This window comes from Mustela nigripes, chromosome 12 (assembly GCF_022355385.1).
Source record: "Mustela nigripes isolate SB6536 chromosome 12, MUSNIG.SB6536, whole genome shotgun sequence".
NCBI lineage: Eukaryota > Metazoa > Chordata > Mammalia > Carnivora > Mustelidae > Mustela > Mustela nigripes.
In genome coordinates this window covers 117,382,898-117,399,209 of record NC_081568.1, presented here as the reverse complement: position 1 = coordinate 117,399,209, position 16,312 = coordinate 117,382,898, and the positions used below count along the sequence as shown (strand labels likewise).

Here is a 16,312-nt window from a genome sequence, read left to right as displayed (position 1 = left end):
TATGAAACTTCTTTCTTTTGTGACAATTTTCTTTCTTTAATTTTTTAACATGCAGTTGCACATCTGGACAGCAGTGATTTCTTCTTTAATTTAAATGTGTTGCTTTTTTATAGACCGTGTTTGAGTAAAGCAATTTGAATTGTGCAGCTATTCATTCTGAACATAGCAAAACATCTATTATATTCAAAGATTATTTCCAAGGAAAAAAGTAAACATATGAGAGAAACTGGTTTGTCTCAGCTTTGGCTTGGGGAGTTTCTGGCTTTGTGGTACTCAGTCCTTATCTTACAAGGGTGACATGACCAGGATTCTTTCTCGGTTCCTTTTTCTTTGAAGAGTAGTAAGTGGAGGACCTTATTCCTGGGCAACTCAAAATACAAAGTGTTTTAACAATTATTGGTAGGCCTTTTAACTCCCTTTGGTCACTTTGTTTTAAGACACACCCCCTAATGTGGCATTAAAAAGCAGTAATCAGTATTCACTACCCCATGAGGACTTTAACAATGAAGTTTACCTGAGTCTGCCTTTTCTCATCCCTTCACTGTCTTGGTGTTCTATTCTGCATCCTCAGGTCCCCTCCGTTATACATCATTGTCTGGGGCAGTACTATTAAACATGTTGTACTTGTATTCAGATTACCAACACCATTATTAATATTTTCAGCCAAATAAAATTGTATTTCCTTGCAAATCATAAGACATTTAAGTTGTGTTGAATTATAATTAAAAGTCATAATACGAAAAGAGCTCCTGGGCGACTATATAATATACAGATTCTACAGATGAGTTTGGCTCCATTTGAAAATGTATTTTTTAAAAAAGTATAGCCACATACTCTATTTTATATGTTAATGACAAATGCTCAGCAAATAGGGACTATGGAAGAAGAAATATTACACTTTTTAAAATAATGTTATCTGCTTATTCTTTAGCTGTAATGTAGCTGGCAGGCTGCATTTGGGGCTGTCTCTGTGTGTTTTTAAAAATGTCATCTTTATTAGTATTACATTCAAGGAATAGTACCAAGAATCCGTTTCTTTCAAGACCTTCCTCCAGTGTGTGGCATAGAAGTCTGCGACGAGCGACATTACAGAAGGTCATGTCACTTTTAACTGCTTGCATTACATCTTTCTGATTTCCCTAGTGCCCTTCCTTTGTTTGATTAATACTACTTGCTTTCAAGCAAGGTATCAGAAAGCATAATTTGGAAAGAGAATTCTAGAGCCAAACTGAGAGATTCCCCCCTCAAGAAAAGGGAAAGAAAAAAGAAAAGAAAAACACAACTTTGGAGAAATGTATCTTTTCTAACACATGCATTTTTTTCAACACTTATTTTTGTTTTCCTCAAGGAAATTCTGCATATGTGTTATTAAGTTATTGTTGACAAATGTTTGGTCAGTTTGACTTCATATACTTGAAAACAAAACTATGTAGTCTTTATGTGGTTTTATTGAAGAGGAAAGAGCTGGAGTTTGAGACAGGACTCCTTTATTTTGTTTTTCTTTGTTAGGTATTAAACTCCTCCACTCTCTTTCTACATGGTAGGTGTTACGTGAGTTCTCTGGGAGAGGTTGCAGTTTCTTGAAGTCACTAAATGCACTTCAGGGATACGTTCAGTTTGTTTTTAACACCTTAGTTGCAGTTTCTGTATTCATTGAATTTGGCCAGGGCTCATGTCTTCAAGCACAGCCCCACTTCTGAAACACTCTTGCCTTCATAGCCATCCATTGCTTTGGTCCCTTAAAGCCTGCAAAGTAGTGAAATCATTATCATTTTAAAGGAGGGTCTTGATCCACGCCTCTACCTGTGTCCATTTATGTGTTTCTTGGTGACTGTGAAACATGAATTGGAATTTTATATGTCCTAAAGAACACTGAATATTTTGCCCAGGACAAAAAGAATAATATAATTTTTAAAAAATGTATGTTGAAGGGGCACCTGGGTGGCTCAGTCAGTTAAGCATCTGTCTTCAGCTCAGGTCATGATCCCAGGGCCCTGGGTTCGAGCCCCACATCAGGCTCCCTCTCCCTCCACCTGTCACTTCCATTGCTTGTACTCTCTTTCCCTGTCCAATAAATTTTAAAAATCTTTTAAAAAATAATGTTTAAAATATCATTAAATTCATGTTAGTTTTCTTCTCACTAATAGCTAACCTTTTTGAACATTTATTTTGATACGAGAACTGTGTTAAGTACTTTATACACTATTTCATTGGGTCCTTAATCAACACTGTGGGATAGGTGCTATTATCTCCTGTTTCCAGAGCACTTTAAACCCCACCTGAACGAAACGTGGTAGTGGGATACATTCTGAAGCAGCTTCAAAACATCCGTAGGAAAGCATCTGTATTATAAATCCTCACTTGTAGATGTTTATGATGTAACATTAAAAAGGCACTGGAGGAGGGGAAAAGCCCTCGCTAGAGCGCTAAAACACAACACAACGGCCTCTAGCTAACACAACACTTTTCTGCCAAATGTAAGAGCAAATGGTTGTATTGGGTGGTTCTGGCTGCACATTTGTAGAGCAATTGTGCGTAGCCAATTACCCACTTGTGCAGGGGAAGAACAGTTTGGGTTTCGCAAATGAAGAGCCTGATTCTGTAGACCTCTTTGAGTCGTTCTCAAACATAAGATCCGCAGCTGATTTGGAAAATGTGTAAATGAAGCTATTGGCTTGTTTGCTGTTTCGATGATATTTTGGATTTGTAGAAAATTAACTTGGAGGAAGTAGAAATCTCCAAATCTTAAAGGTTAAATGGGTATGCTTTCTGTTTCTGGGCATATATTGGAAGGCATTTTGAAAATTTGCTTTTATTAATCTGCATCCCTGATTAAGTATACGTCTTTCCAGATAAGCTAGTTCAGTTCTGCAAACTAGTTCACTTCCTTCCCAATCTTGTTGAGGGCTCTGAAGAATAGATGATGCTTTCATCTGTTCACTCTATCAACAAATAGTTCTGGAACACCTATTATGCACCTTGCAATCTGCTAGGCAGAATCCAACACCCTTCTTGCTTCCTAGCACCTGCGGCACGATCATAAGTATTGAAGAGGAGAAGCATGCAATACATTTGTTTATTTTTATTTATTTATTTGACAGGCAGAGATCACAAGTAGACAGAGAGGCAGGCAGAGAGAAAGAGGAGAAGCAGGCCCCCTGCCAAGCAGAGAGCCCGATGTGGGGCTCAATCCCAGGACCCTGAGATCATGACCTGACTGAAGGCAGAGGCTTAACCCACTGAGCCACCCAGGCGCCCCAATACATTTTTAATCATAACCAGCAAAAACATTGTTCGAATTTATGCATGGGAGTAAAAGTATACTTGTAGTATTTGTTTCTTTTTCTTCGACATATTCGATAAATGACTTTGTGCAGGTAATTTTAGTAAAACATTACTTAACAAAATTATCTGTTTTATACCTCCCATATATACAACTTTTATCTGAAAAATAAAATGGATCATAATGACCAACCTAACAAATTACTTAATCTAAATCTGTCATCTTAGTAGAGATACAAAATTATAATCATTTAAACAAAACTTAGGAGAGTTGGGTGAATTCTTCCCTCCCCACCCCTCACTCCCGACCCCCAAGAACTGGGCAGGGAGTGAGAGCCATCTCTGAGTTGTCCCACTGTCTGGGTTTGCATTCTGTTTCAGCCATTTGCTGTGTTAGGTGAATGCTTTTGAAGAAATACGAAGTACTGAAATACTGTGGCTGCTTCTCCCATTGAAACCTCCATCAAAAATGGCCCCGTTTGGAATTGCCTGGTATAGAGCACTGTGATTATATGTTATTGCTATTATTGTCTATATACTTCCAAATACTTCAAATTTTCAGGAAATTAAAAGCCAACGTGAAAGATTAGCTTATAGTCTCCATTTAAATTTTACTGAATTATAATCCTCTTGAGGGCTGACATGAGTATAGATGAAATATCTGTGTTATTCATCTTTGTATTCCCACAGTACCTAGCACTGTGTTTCTTGGCCAAGGGGCTTAACAGTAAATGCTTAGAGAGTTGCTGAATAGTGTTAGAGAGAATGTTAAGAGTCCTTCTTTCTTGCTGAGGCTGAATTGCTTTATATGCCTTCAGAATAAGTGTAAACTCTCACCAGATATTGGAAACAGCACATTGTGCTACTATGGTTCTTTTGAAATGCTGAATGTCCAAAGCAAAGACCACAAAATTCTACCATGTAATAGAAGATTTAAAGTATGACATTAAATTAGGAACAATCTCACAGGAACATCTCACAGATGTTTTTGGTTCTATATTGGTTTATGAGAAAAGGAGGCTTGCGTTTGGGCTATTCTTTTAAGTAGGTTAATGCTTTTCGAATATTTGAGAACAATTATTAGATCACCAAGAGTCCCGACATGTTATCTCAGTTTGTGTAGCTCTTTGCATAACACAGTCTTAGCTATTGAAGTTTTCACTCATAACATATTCCCGTCTGTATCATAAGCCACATGAAAGCAGCACTCACTGTCTCTATCTTTTAAAGTTATGAGCTTGGGGAGAAAGATTTAAAAATATTTAATAACCATGATTCTATCAAGTTTATTCAGAAATAAAGATACAGACTGGATAAAAAAAGAAAAGCACCACAAGAATTAGAAATTATATGAAATGGCATCAATGCAATCAGAAGTTGGCACTTAGCTGAAGAGCAACCCTCCCCAAAGTTTTTTTAAATGTTTGGTTTCTATGGAGAGAGAGAGAGAGAGGGAGAGAGAGAGAGAGAGAAGGTGTATAAAACCATAGTAAAACACCTGAAACAGGGGAGCTCCCATTTGTAATGCCACAGTGACACAGTAATCAAGGAAAGGGTAAATTATTGAGCAAATCCAAAATGACTATTCCATTATGCTGAAGTAAGTACACTAGGAGTCATTAAAAAATACATTCATGCATACCCATCTACCTGGATTATATATACATATTACATACATTAGATTACTGAATACATTTCTAATTTTCAGTGTCCATTCTCATAATGTAACCCTTGTGTAAAATCAGAGAGTTAAAATTAGAGTCTCTGGCAATTCACAAAATAAAAAAGGAAGAAAAAGAAGTAATACAGAGATAGTCAAAAGTTGACATTTATCCACAAGAATTGAAACTTGAGCCTTGGTTGCACCAAAACCACAAATGACAAAAGAAAAAATTAACGAATGGGACCACATCAAACTCAAAAGCTTCTGCACAGCAAAACAAACAATTAATAAAAAGACAACCTGCAGAATGGGAGAAAATTTTTGCAAACCATCTCTCAGATACAGGGTTAACATCCAAAATATCTACAGAATTCAGTCAACTCCCTAACAAAAAAAGCAATCCAATTTAAAAATAGCAGAAGAACTAAACAATTTTCTACAGAGGATATAGAAATGGCCGACAGGGGTGCCTGGGTGGCTCAGTGGGTTAAGCCGTTGCCTTCGGCTCGGGTCATTATCTCAGGGTCCTGGGATCGAGCCCTGCATCGGGCTCTCTGCTCAGCGGGGAGCCTGCTTCCTCCTCTCTCTCTGCCTGCCTCTCTGCCTCCTGTGATCTCTCTCTGTCAAATAAATAAACAAAATGTTTAAAAAAAAAAAAAAAAGGAAATGGCCGACAGATAGATGGATTTATGCTTAACATCACTAGTATCCAGGAAATGCAAGTCAGAACCACAATGCCGTGTCACCTCTGTATCAGTGGACCACTGAGTTAGCTAACATCTGTTAGAATGGCTGTCGTCAGGAACAGACAATAAGTGGTGCTGAGAATGGTGAATAGAGAGCGGTGACTAAAGAACCCATATGGTTGGCGGAAACGCAAATTGGTCCAGACACTATGGAAAACAATATGGAGGTTCCCCCCAAAATAAAAACAGATCTGCCCTATGATTGAACAATTACACTTCTGGGTATATACCCAGAAGAAACGAAAACAGGGTGTAGAAAAGTTACCTGCACTCCCATGTTTGCCACAGTATTAGTCACAAAAGCCAACATATGGAAACAACCCAAATGCCCATCAGTGGATGAACGGTTGAAAAGGATATGGTAGGGGCACCTGGGTGGCTCAGTGGGTTAAGCCGCTGCCTTCGGCTCAGGTCATGATCTCAGGGTCCTGGGATCAAGTCCCGCATCGGGCTCTCTGCTCAACAGGAAGCCTGCTTCCCTCTCTCTCTCTCTCTGGCTGCCTCTCCATCTACTTGTGATTTCTCTCTGTCAAATTAATAAATAAAATCTTAAAAAAAAAAAGGATATGGTATATATACACAGAATATTACTCCATTAAAAGGAAGGAAGGTAGTGTCCCTTTTGTGACATCATGGTTGGACCTTGAACTCATTAAAAGCAAGACGAGTCAGAGTTAAGTGTAGTACTATATGATATCACTTATTTATGGATTCTAAAAAAAAGCAATAAGGCAGTCACCAAGGGGGATGGAGGGTAGGGATAGCATACACACACAGGACAGATAGTAAATAAGCCATAGAGATCTGATGCACAGTGTAATGAACATAGAAAATAGTGTACTTTTAATTATGTAATAAGATAAAATATTGCCACATTAGCAATCATTTTACAATATATAAATGTATCCAAGTAACTCATAGTATACTTGACTTAACCAATGTTATGTATCAAATTTATTCAATAAAAATTTAAAAATAAGTAGAATTTCAGCCATGAAAGCTATTAGTTTAATGCCATAGGCCACCGGCATAAATCAGTGACGAGGAAATTACTTTACCTTAGAGTTTGGTGAAAAGTAAATCAGAAATAACAGAGCTGTTTTCTGCTTAGTTATCTGATTCTGAACTTAAAGTGTCTGATTAATACAGAAAGTGGAGTAGGTAAAAAGGAAATCTCCTGATTGAAAGCATCTCTGAAATTAATGTTAGTTTACCTGATGCATATTTCAGGTTCTTTAGGTTGTCACACAACATCTCCCACAAGTAGGGTTCCCCTGACTGGGATTCAGTTCCCTGGTATTAATCAATTAAAGTCATTGCATTTTCCTAATCCCTATCTCTAGATCAAATGTTCCCTCTCTGTGCATCTGTTTCAAATGTTAATGAAGTTTTCATTTCCAAAAGGTTGAAAATGACAGAACAAAATTCTCTGCTTTAAGAGCACAAAAATGACTTCTGTTTCTGTCTGCAGGTAGTGGAGGACATGCTGGAGGACGAGGAAGAAGAAGATGACAAAGATGACAAGGTAATTATCTTTCCCAGCACTTGGGTACCAGGGGATGGGGAAATGTAGACATGACACTGTTTTCACAGACAGTTAAAAAGGGAGTTGAAGTGTTTGAGTCCAGAAAATTGGACAGTGCTGTTTATCATCCTAACAATGCCACTGCATGTTGCATAGAAGGAGAGACGGCTATAAATCCTCTTCGCTTTTGTCCAGTGCTGGGTCAAATATTTTTCTGCCAGGAACAAAAAAAAATAATTCAGCTTGTCTGGAACTTGATAGCTCTCGTGAAGATAACAGCAGTGACAACTGTTTTTGAAGGGCAAAAATTTGTCCTATCTTGAGTATTACAAATCGGGCTACACTTCGGAGGAAGGGAGAAGGGAAAAAAAGAGCAGCCTGCTTAAGTTGAACATGAATATTGTCATCTGTAATTTTCCAGGAATTGTGCAGCGAAAGAACATACGTGTGTGGGGAGGAGGGCATTTAAATAATCCCAGTGTTCAGAGCCCTTGCCTAGGCTTGACTTGGAATGACTCTATGGCTCCTTGGTTGGGAAAGCTTGCTGAGAGATTGTTTTCTGATCACTGGTTGGCATGGGAATGGTGACCACAGTAAAAAAACAAAAAACAAACAAACAAACAAAAAACCCAGTAGTTTCTGGGATTTCTTGGTATGATTGTCCCCTGGGAAGACAAATTAGAATGATCTGGTATGACTGTAGTTGTGTCTGGGGTGAGAAGAAAGGCTTTTTATGACAAGAAAGAGCGATGCTGATTTATCGAAATCCTTGAGCATTTCTAGATCAAAAAATCTTACAAGAGCTAGAGTGAGATTGGGAAGGAAAAGAGAATATCACTCCTTTTTCATTATTCCCAAATTGTTTAGTGTATAAAACTAGATTTTGACTTTCACTGGAACCAGAGTTCTTATAGTAAAGAAGTGATTTTTTTTTAATTTTTTATTTTTTTTTTAATAAAGGAGAACAATCGTGTATCTTAATTCTAGTAGATATGTACAGTTATATCCTGGTGTAAGAATTTGCATGCTGGAACCAAGCATTAGAAATGTAATTTAAAAAAAAAAATCACAAACTGTGGGAGTCAAACTCCCAAATGATTTTTTTTCTTGCCTAATATTCAAGGCTAGAAGGAAAATGAAAACATAGACACACACATACACACTTTCTGCCTTCTAATACCATTCCAAACATTTTGAAATTGATAGAGCTTTTAGGTGAAATTCTCCTTCTGTACATCATTTAGTCATTAGCGACATCACCAAACATACACTAACAAAATCTCCTTTCTACAAAAACACATATGTGCTTGTTTTTAATGTTAAAGAACATGAACATACACTTCTGGCAATAAATGAGGTGATTTATTGTTAAGGTCAGTTGTAGAGCTGTAGAGAGCTTGTATTTTAACTCAACATGCCAGCTCTGAATCATCATTTCTCTGCTGATAAACACTGAGCTGCCATCCATTTATAGCCATTTTCCCTTGCTTGTTGCTGCTTTATTATTAAAGCTACCATAAAGATTCATTCCAGCAGCAGGCGTTCCCTCCAAAATGTTAATAAATGGAAACCCTTAGTGTAGTCTAGTACTTCAGTGTCCCTGCTTGAGGTCAACCTGAGTTTTTTTTTTTTTTCTTTTTTTTTTTTAAAGCCAGTTTGTTGATACTCCAAACCACGCATCTCCGCTTGATGGTCATTTTTTAATAGAGAGGATGTTAGGAGTGGGGAGCGAATAACGCACCTGGTTAACCAGCTCACCAGAACCTAGATGTCAAGTGGAACATGCCAGGTGGAAAGAGCACCAAGCCTCTAAAGTGGCATCTATTGTAATCTAGTGTTTAAGTGTCTGAAACTGACACCCGGGTTCTAACACATTTTCAGATCTAGTTACCGAAGGTGATTGAAAGTGAGTGCTTAAATTACTGTGTGAATTCAGCTGTATTCTTGCGCACAGGGTGCTGGCAAACAGTGTGTTTTCCATATGAAAAGATGGTGAGCTGATTTTCATAAATCCGACTCTTTATTCAAGTGATCTATAAGGAGGCTTTTCTTTTCTACTCATAATGGAATTGATAGCATAAAAATCGTATCTGAACAAAAAAAATAGGAAAATCTCAAGTATAATAATTTGCAAAAGACTTTTAGGGGTCTGCATAATGGAAGACTCCTAGAGTGGATGTGTTAAAATATAAAGTTTTTCCTATAAGCAATGGAAATATGAAAGGATCTTTCGCCTTCCCATTTAGTAGCTTCCGTCTCTGGACTGGCTGTCACAGTGGTAAAGGTTGTTAAGTCTTGGTTATCAGTATGTCTGATTGGGAGAAGGGTAATTTCCTACTTAAAAAATTCATTGGTTCTTCTGTTTAAAGTTTGTGTGTAGAGTCATGCGTAATGGAATTTCAGGAGAAAACAAATGTGTTTTTTGCCATATGAGCAGGTACTGACCTCTAGCTCTCATTATTTCTCTGTTTTCTCATATGGTATAATAGTGGGGTCAGGTCAGTGAGTCCTCTTATAGGATAAAAGTAAAAAAGATTAATAAATGTGCCAAAGCCTCACTTTAATTGAACCTGAAGCATATGTTGCAAGTATGTAAAATATGTCCCAGATGTTTCACCAGGGCTAGTTTCTTGGCTTTCCCTGATTACCACAAGGCAGCTATTAGTCCTCTAACCTTTGGACTTGGGGGTAAATGGGGTATTACGTGGCACAGAATGAGAGCACCTGTTTTCCATTCAGCAAAGACCCCTGGCAGGCTTTGCCTAAGCCTATCCATATGTTTTCACTTAGCAGATTGTTGGGCGATTATGAAAAGTGTCTTTCTTTAGAGCCAGCATTGATATTAGTCACTCACAATGAAAGGGCGAGTCATTGGCTACTTGACAAGGTCCGTGTGGGCATAAACCGAAGTCGTTTATTTCATTTCGGCTCGAAGTGTTTTCCCTCCCCACCATTATGTAGATGGTTAAAGACACAGGTACAAAAAGGTGAAGCAGACAAAGATGATAATTACTCTGCATCACAGCTGTGTGAGAGCTTTTTTTTAGTGCTGACTTCAGCACCACCTGGGAAGACTTTGGTTGAAGTTGGTATAAGCTAAGTCATGATTCACCTGGATCCCCAGATCTGGAAGCTTTTCCACACCGTGGCCTTTGGAGCATTCTTTTTGTCATGTGTTCTCCCTTTTTATTAAAACAGCTGATCCTTATTCGGGTGAAGGCGTGTGATCCCCAGACTTCACCTTCATTCCAGAATCCCTTGTCTACATTGACTTTAATCTAAAATTAGGTGACTCCTCTCTTCATCCAGTTCCATGGTTTTCACAAAGGCAGAGAATATGGGTTTTTAAATGGTGGGTCTTAGTTATGAATCATTGGCTTGTTAATATTTTCACTTATCTGCATTACATAGCAGCACTCTGTGAAGGTGTACTAGAGATGAAATTTCTCCTGAATTGAATGTTAGGAAGACATCACCCTGTGTTCTCAGTTCCCTTTGTTGTAGAACATTCTCTCTGCCATCGACCACAAAGTCACAATTGAATCTGATTTTTGACCTGACACCAAACCCTGCCTTTGTGGTTAATAGAATGTCTTAGTAATTAAGGCTTAGCTCAATTACCCCGGTCGAGGTATTAAAAAGCCATATAATAGTGTTTCTGACCACATTATTTATAGTAATACAGCGGTCGATCTGCATAATCTAGACATCTAATTAATGAAGATCAGCTTTCATTTTGGGGCTTAAAAAGTTTAGGCATGCTTCCCATGGTGTGTCCTACCCTTGTAATGGGACCCAGCTGCAGTATGAGGAAGCAGAAGATAGAATGCAGGTTTTCCTCAGGATAAGCATGGATTCAAACGCATGGCATAGTACTAATGTTTATTGATAAAAGATATTTAAATGTTCAGACATTTATGCTTACATTGCTTTGCCTTTTTCTTCAGCTATTAGGTCAAGGTTACTGTGATTCAAGATAACTAGATGCAGTGAGTGAAACTTATCTGACTTACTTCAAAATACGCAGTTTGCTTGCTTTAATTCTCAAAATCTGTGTTATCTGGTTTGATCCTCCAGCCCTAAACATGTATATAATATACCCAATATGCATACATCTCTGCATCTGAAATCAAGCATGGGAGGAAGGAGATAACTCTAATGTGTGAAAGAAGATTTCAATCAGAAAAAATGGCATTTTCTAGTTATATTCAATGGAATAATTACATGGTGGGGAAGCCGATCAAAGCTTTGGAGAAAGGCAGGGAAAAGGAGTCAAGAAAAAAATTCTTAAAAAGAAATCTTAACTCACATTTAACTGAAATAGCATTGTCTTAGTTTATTGGTTTTCTACTACTGCATAACAAATGGCCACAAACTTGGAGGCTTACAACAAACCGCATGCATTAGCGCTCAGCTGGGTAGGTCAGAAGTGTAGGCATAGCTCAACTGGGTTCTGTGTTCAGTCTAATTCTCAAGTCGTCAGTCGGGCTGAGTTCTCATTTGAGGCTCTGCAGAAAAACCCACTTCCAATCTTACTTGGGCTGTTGATAGAATTCAGTTCCTTGTATTTGGAGAACTGAAGCCCTTATTTTTCTTGTTGGCTTTTCACTCCTTGTGGTCACTTTCCATGGTCCTTTCCATCTTTATATCCATCAATAGACAATCTCCCTCCTGACAAATCTCTTTCACACTTGAACTCTCTTCAGGAAGAGCCTAGTCCCTGTTAAAGGTTCGCCTGATTAGGCCAGGCCCACCAAAGGTAATCCTTTCTTAAAGTCCACTCTGCCATATAACATAACCTAATCACGGGATGACCATCCTATTGTATTCTTAATTCCCTTCACATACAAGGGGAGGGGATTATACATAACATGTACACCAGGAAGTGGGAATCTTGGCAGTCATCTTAGAATTCTGCCTACTACAATCATCTAGACCTACTAGTTCGAATTTATTTTAAAATGGGGAAATTGCTTCAGCCAAACATAGGTGCATTGCCAAAAGTGATATTGACAATGAGTGGCAGAGCCAGGGATGACACTCAGGTTTTCCCAAGTTAGGCATCTTTACCATTCTTAGAAACTAAGTTTTCCATGAGAATGAAAGTTAAAAAACAGATGCAGATTACCTTAGACCTGATCTTCTGGTATTCTGGTAGTATAATCAGGGAGTATACCATCTAAACCAGTGAGGTGCTCTTCTAGGTTTCTAGTTCCTCACACTCTTCCTGTGCTTTCTGCCCTTTCCCACTGTCCCAGCTAAGTCGTGGTGTGGTGGGCAGAATAATAACCGCTCAAAGATGTTCTCATCCTAATCCCTGGAACCTCTATTACACTGCATGGCAAAGAGGCTGCGAGGTAGCCAATGAGGTGAAGGTTGCTGATCAGCTGACCTTCTAAGAGTTGGATTATGCTGGATTCTATGAGTGGACCCAAATTAATAGTAAGCATCCTTAAAAGCCTAAGAAGCCATCAAAGTGGCCACCCCTTGCCCAGCTATGGCCCAAGCCAGTGCTCTGGACCTTCCTGGCCAGAAGGAGAGTTGCTGAGACATCTGGAGGACCTGAAGGTAGAGCTCCTCCAGCTGCAAGTCACCAACATTACAGGCCGTGCAAGGTCCAAGGTCTCCAAGATCTGAGCTGTCTATGAGCCCCTCACCCTTGTTCTCACCATCATTCACCAGACTCAGAAGGAGAACCTCAGGAAATTCTACAGCCCCAAGAAAAGGTGCGCCCTGTACCATAGGCTCAATGAGCACGAGGAGAAGCTGAAGGCAAAGAAACAGCAGCAGAAGGACCAGCTGTACAGCATCTAGTGTGGGGGCAGATGGAGTCAAAGCCAGAGCCCTGACATTAATCCAACAAACTGATGGGGGGCAGGGTGGTGTTAGAGGGTTGAGATGCTCTCTGGGCTTGAAGATGGAGGAGGGTGGCCACAAACCAAGAAATGTGGGCAGCCTTTAGAAACTGGAAAGGGCAAGGAAATGGATTCTCCCCTAGAGCCTCCAGAAAGAAATGCAGCCCAACCCACATCTTGAGTTTAGCCCAGTGAGACTCACTTCTGACTTCTAGATTGCAGAACTTTGAGTTAATAAATTTGTGGTGTTTAAGCCAATAGGTTTATACTTTATAGTGGCAATAGGAACTAATACCGGTGCCTTCCAACTGCATTTTCCATACTTACAATCGTACATTTTAAAGCACTAGATCTGAGCTCCTAATTTTTTCCTTATGAACTTAACCCTATTTTTCTGTATGAATATGGCTATACAGTTTTTCATTCAATATGGAAACTAAGAACAGTATAACAAAGCAATTTTTTTCTTTTTTTCATTTTATTTTTTCAGTGTTCCAAGATTCATTGTTTATGTACCACAGCCAGTGCTCCATGCAATACGTGCCCTCCTTCATACCCACCATTAGGCAAATATTTTTATCCAAATTGCCTTAGTTTTTATTCAGAAAAGCTTGCCTAGAAATAAGAGTGGGTTTGTACTCATGTCTGTGCACTTGGTTACTTTCCTGTGTAGGAGCCTGTATTCGTCATTGGTGAGTGCGGCACCAAGTCATGGTTAACTTGCTTTTTCCACAGAAGAATTCCGCTCCCTCAGAACATTCATTCTATTCCTCAAAACAGTTCACTCCATGAAGCATCAGGGCAGAGGGTATTAGCCCTACTCAGGTCACAGACCTTTTGAAAATCTGAAGAAAACTGTAGACTTCTTCCTTGCCGGTGGGTGTGGGGGGAGACACATAAACACATACACAAAAACTTTTTCATGCCTTTTTTATTGCAATGGAAATAGAATGATTTTTACAGAGACTATAAAATTTCTTTATAAAGTCATATCTCTGTGGCTCTCACTACCTTCCTCTTGACATTAATGCCTGGTATCCTCAAACACCTGAGATAAATGCAAATTGTCCAAGTAAAAATAAAGTTTAGTTCAGCTCAGAAGTAAGCCTCTACAAGAAGGCTGATGTTTGGCTTTGATATTGAAATTATGAGTGGTTTTTGACATAGCAATAGGCTTGTTATTTTTGACATCTGTTTGAGTATGACTTTTCAGTTGCATGGCAATACGTGCTTAAAACACTGACTTGGCAAGAGAAAACAGTAGCAAACAGAATGGGAGCTGCTGTGGCTTTATTCGATGAGGGTTAAGCACAGAGGAATTCCTCCAGTTCTCCAAAGTCCTGGTTGAATTTATGTTCTGTTGTGTTAAGTAGATCATCTTTTAACACGTCTGCATCATTAATGCCTCATCATTTAAAAAAAAAAAAAAAAGAGGACTTCACTTCCTGTGAAGTCATGGGAGACAAGAGTTAGCTTTTAAGGAGTTCTATAATGATTCCAACTGTCTGTGGGTTTCCACCTGTAAACAAATTGGAAAGCTTTGTCACTCCTTGTTCCTTTCCAGAAGCACTTCTCCAGCCTTGGAATGTGTAGATAAATGCCCCAACATGCCCTTCCAGCATGGCAGTAGAGAGAAAAGAATTGAAATAGAAAGATTTAGTTGGATCATTTGACAAGGATAGCCATCAGGTAAAGCAAACTGTGAACGGACTCTTTCCTGTTGCTTTTTTCTAGTCATTGGATTTCCTTTGCCTCAGAAAAGCAGAACTTGTATTTGAAAGTCAATCACATGTTTCGAGACAGGTCCTCTGGAAAACTAGTTAATGTCTGTATTGCAGCAACGAACTTACTCTCAGACTTCCATTTCTTGACAAAACCTCTTGAAATAGTGTGTCAGCCCTGGCTCTCAAGGGGTTGACAACATTCGTAGAAATAGACACACTTTTTTCAGGCTCCCTGGCAGAGTCGTTGACACTGGCTGACACCACTGCATGTTGAGACGAGGAGCAGGTTTCTTCACCAAAGCAGCAGAACCAGATGTGTTGCCAAGCATCACAGATGCTCTATCAGAGCCCAGAGTGCCAAGATTTTTATTCTGCCTGAAAATTTGTTTGGCAAAGAAATTCTTCACCATGCTAGAGGCATTGACTCTGCAGATTCTAAAAGAAGTTCACGACAGAGGAATTCTTCTTTGATTATAAGAACTTGCCAACAGGAGTTGGCTATGCAAATAGAGGTATCAATTTGAATTGTGACATGCAAAAGAGAGATATTAGAGAAATGTCAGGAATTCTGTAATGTTGACCTCACTGGATGAGAACACAACTTGAAGACCTGTGTAGCTTCACCAAAATATTTCCAATGACGTAGATTATTTTGCGTGGTGGTATGATGAACCAAAAAAATATTTTAATACAAGTCTTTTTTTTCCCCTTGGGGAAAAATCCAAAGCCAGGTAAAGTCCCAGTCTTTAATAACCAAGACATTTTTATATAAAGGAAAAAAATCCACAATGTCTAATAGATTTTTCAGAGTAGGCAGCCTGAGCTGCTCCCTTTAATGGGATTGGTTGCATACTTCTGTTGGCCAGAATCCTGCAATTCCTGTGTTCCATCACACTCCAGAACTAATAGAAAATCAATAGATATGAAAACCTTATGGTATATTTATTTTTCCTTTGAAATTTTCCAACTTAAGCTAGACTCAAAGTAAAAAAGATGTATGGCTATAATCATGTTAGCAGGGAGTGTTTTCTCAGTTTCTTCTCAAAAGCAGGCTATGCTAGGGTCTTAACATGGCAGTGACATTACCTGTCTACCTTCAAGAGCAGATTGCTCTCTGTTCACACACAATATTCTTTGCTGCTTACTGATCTCAGGCTTGTCCGTGTAACTCACTCTGGCTGACCCATGCCAATTTGCAGCCAAAGGCTCAAGAGCTATCCTTGGCTCTGCCATCTCTCTTTTCCTTCTGAAACATAACTGTAACCATTCACACAGGAGATCCTCCTTTAGCTTGAGTTCTCGAATAAAGATGATGTGGAGCCAACCCAGAAGGGCATGTGGTATGAACAAAAAATAAACTCAGTCCTTGTTTTGAGGAGCCTTTGTGATTTTGAGGTCTTCATTGCTGCAACATAATTTCGTCCAGGCTGCTGCATACAGCCTCCATCCCATATTACTCTGTGTGAATCAATGTGCTAATAGTATAATTTGAAATAAAACACGAGTTTTTTTAGTAA

At 38.9% G+C, this 16,312-nt stretch overlaps 1 protein-coding gene across 14 annotated transcripts in view; it reads left to right on the top strand.

Annotated features, from left to right (window-relative positions):
• MCTP1 (multiple C2 and transmembrane domain containing 1) overlaps positions 1 to 16,312 on the top strand; it is a 527,358-nt gene that overhangs the window by 446,889 nt on the left and 64,157 nt on the right. For all 14 annotated transcript variants that reach the window (XM_059418251.1, XM_059418249.1, XM_059418246.1 and 11 more), the window contains one exon: positions 7,163 to 7,216. In XM_059418251.1, coding sequence (XP_059274234.1) covers positions 7,163 to 7,216 — 54 coding nt within the window. The remainder of the gene's footprint in view (positions 1 to 7,162; positions 7,217 to 16,312) is intronic.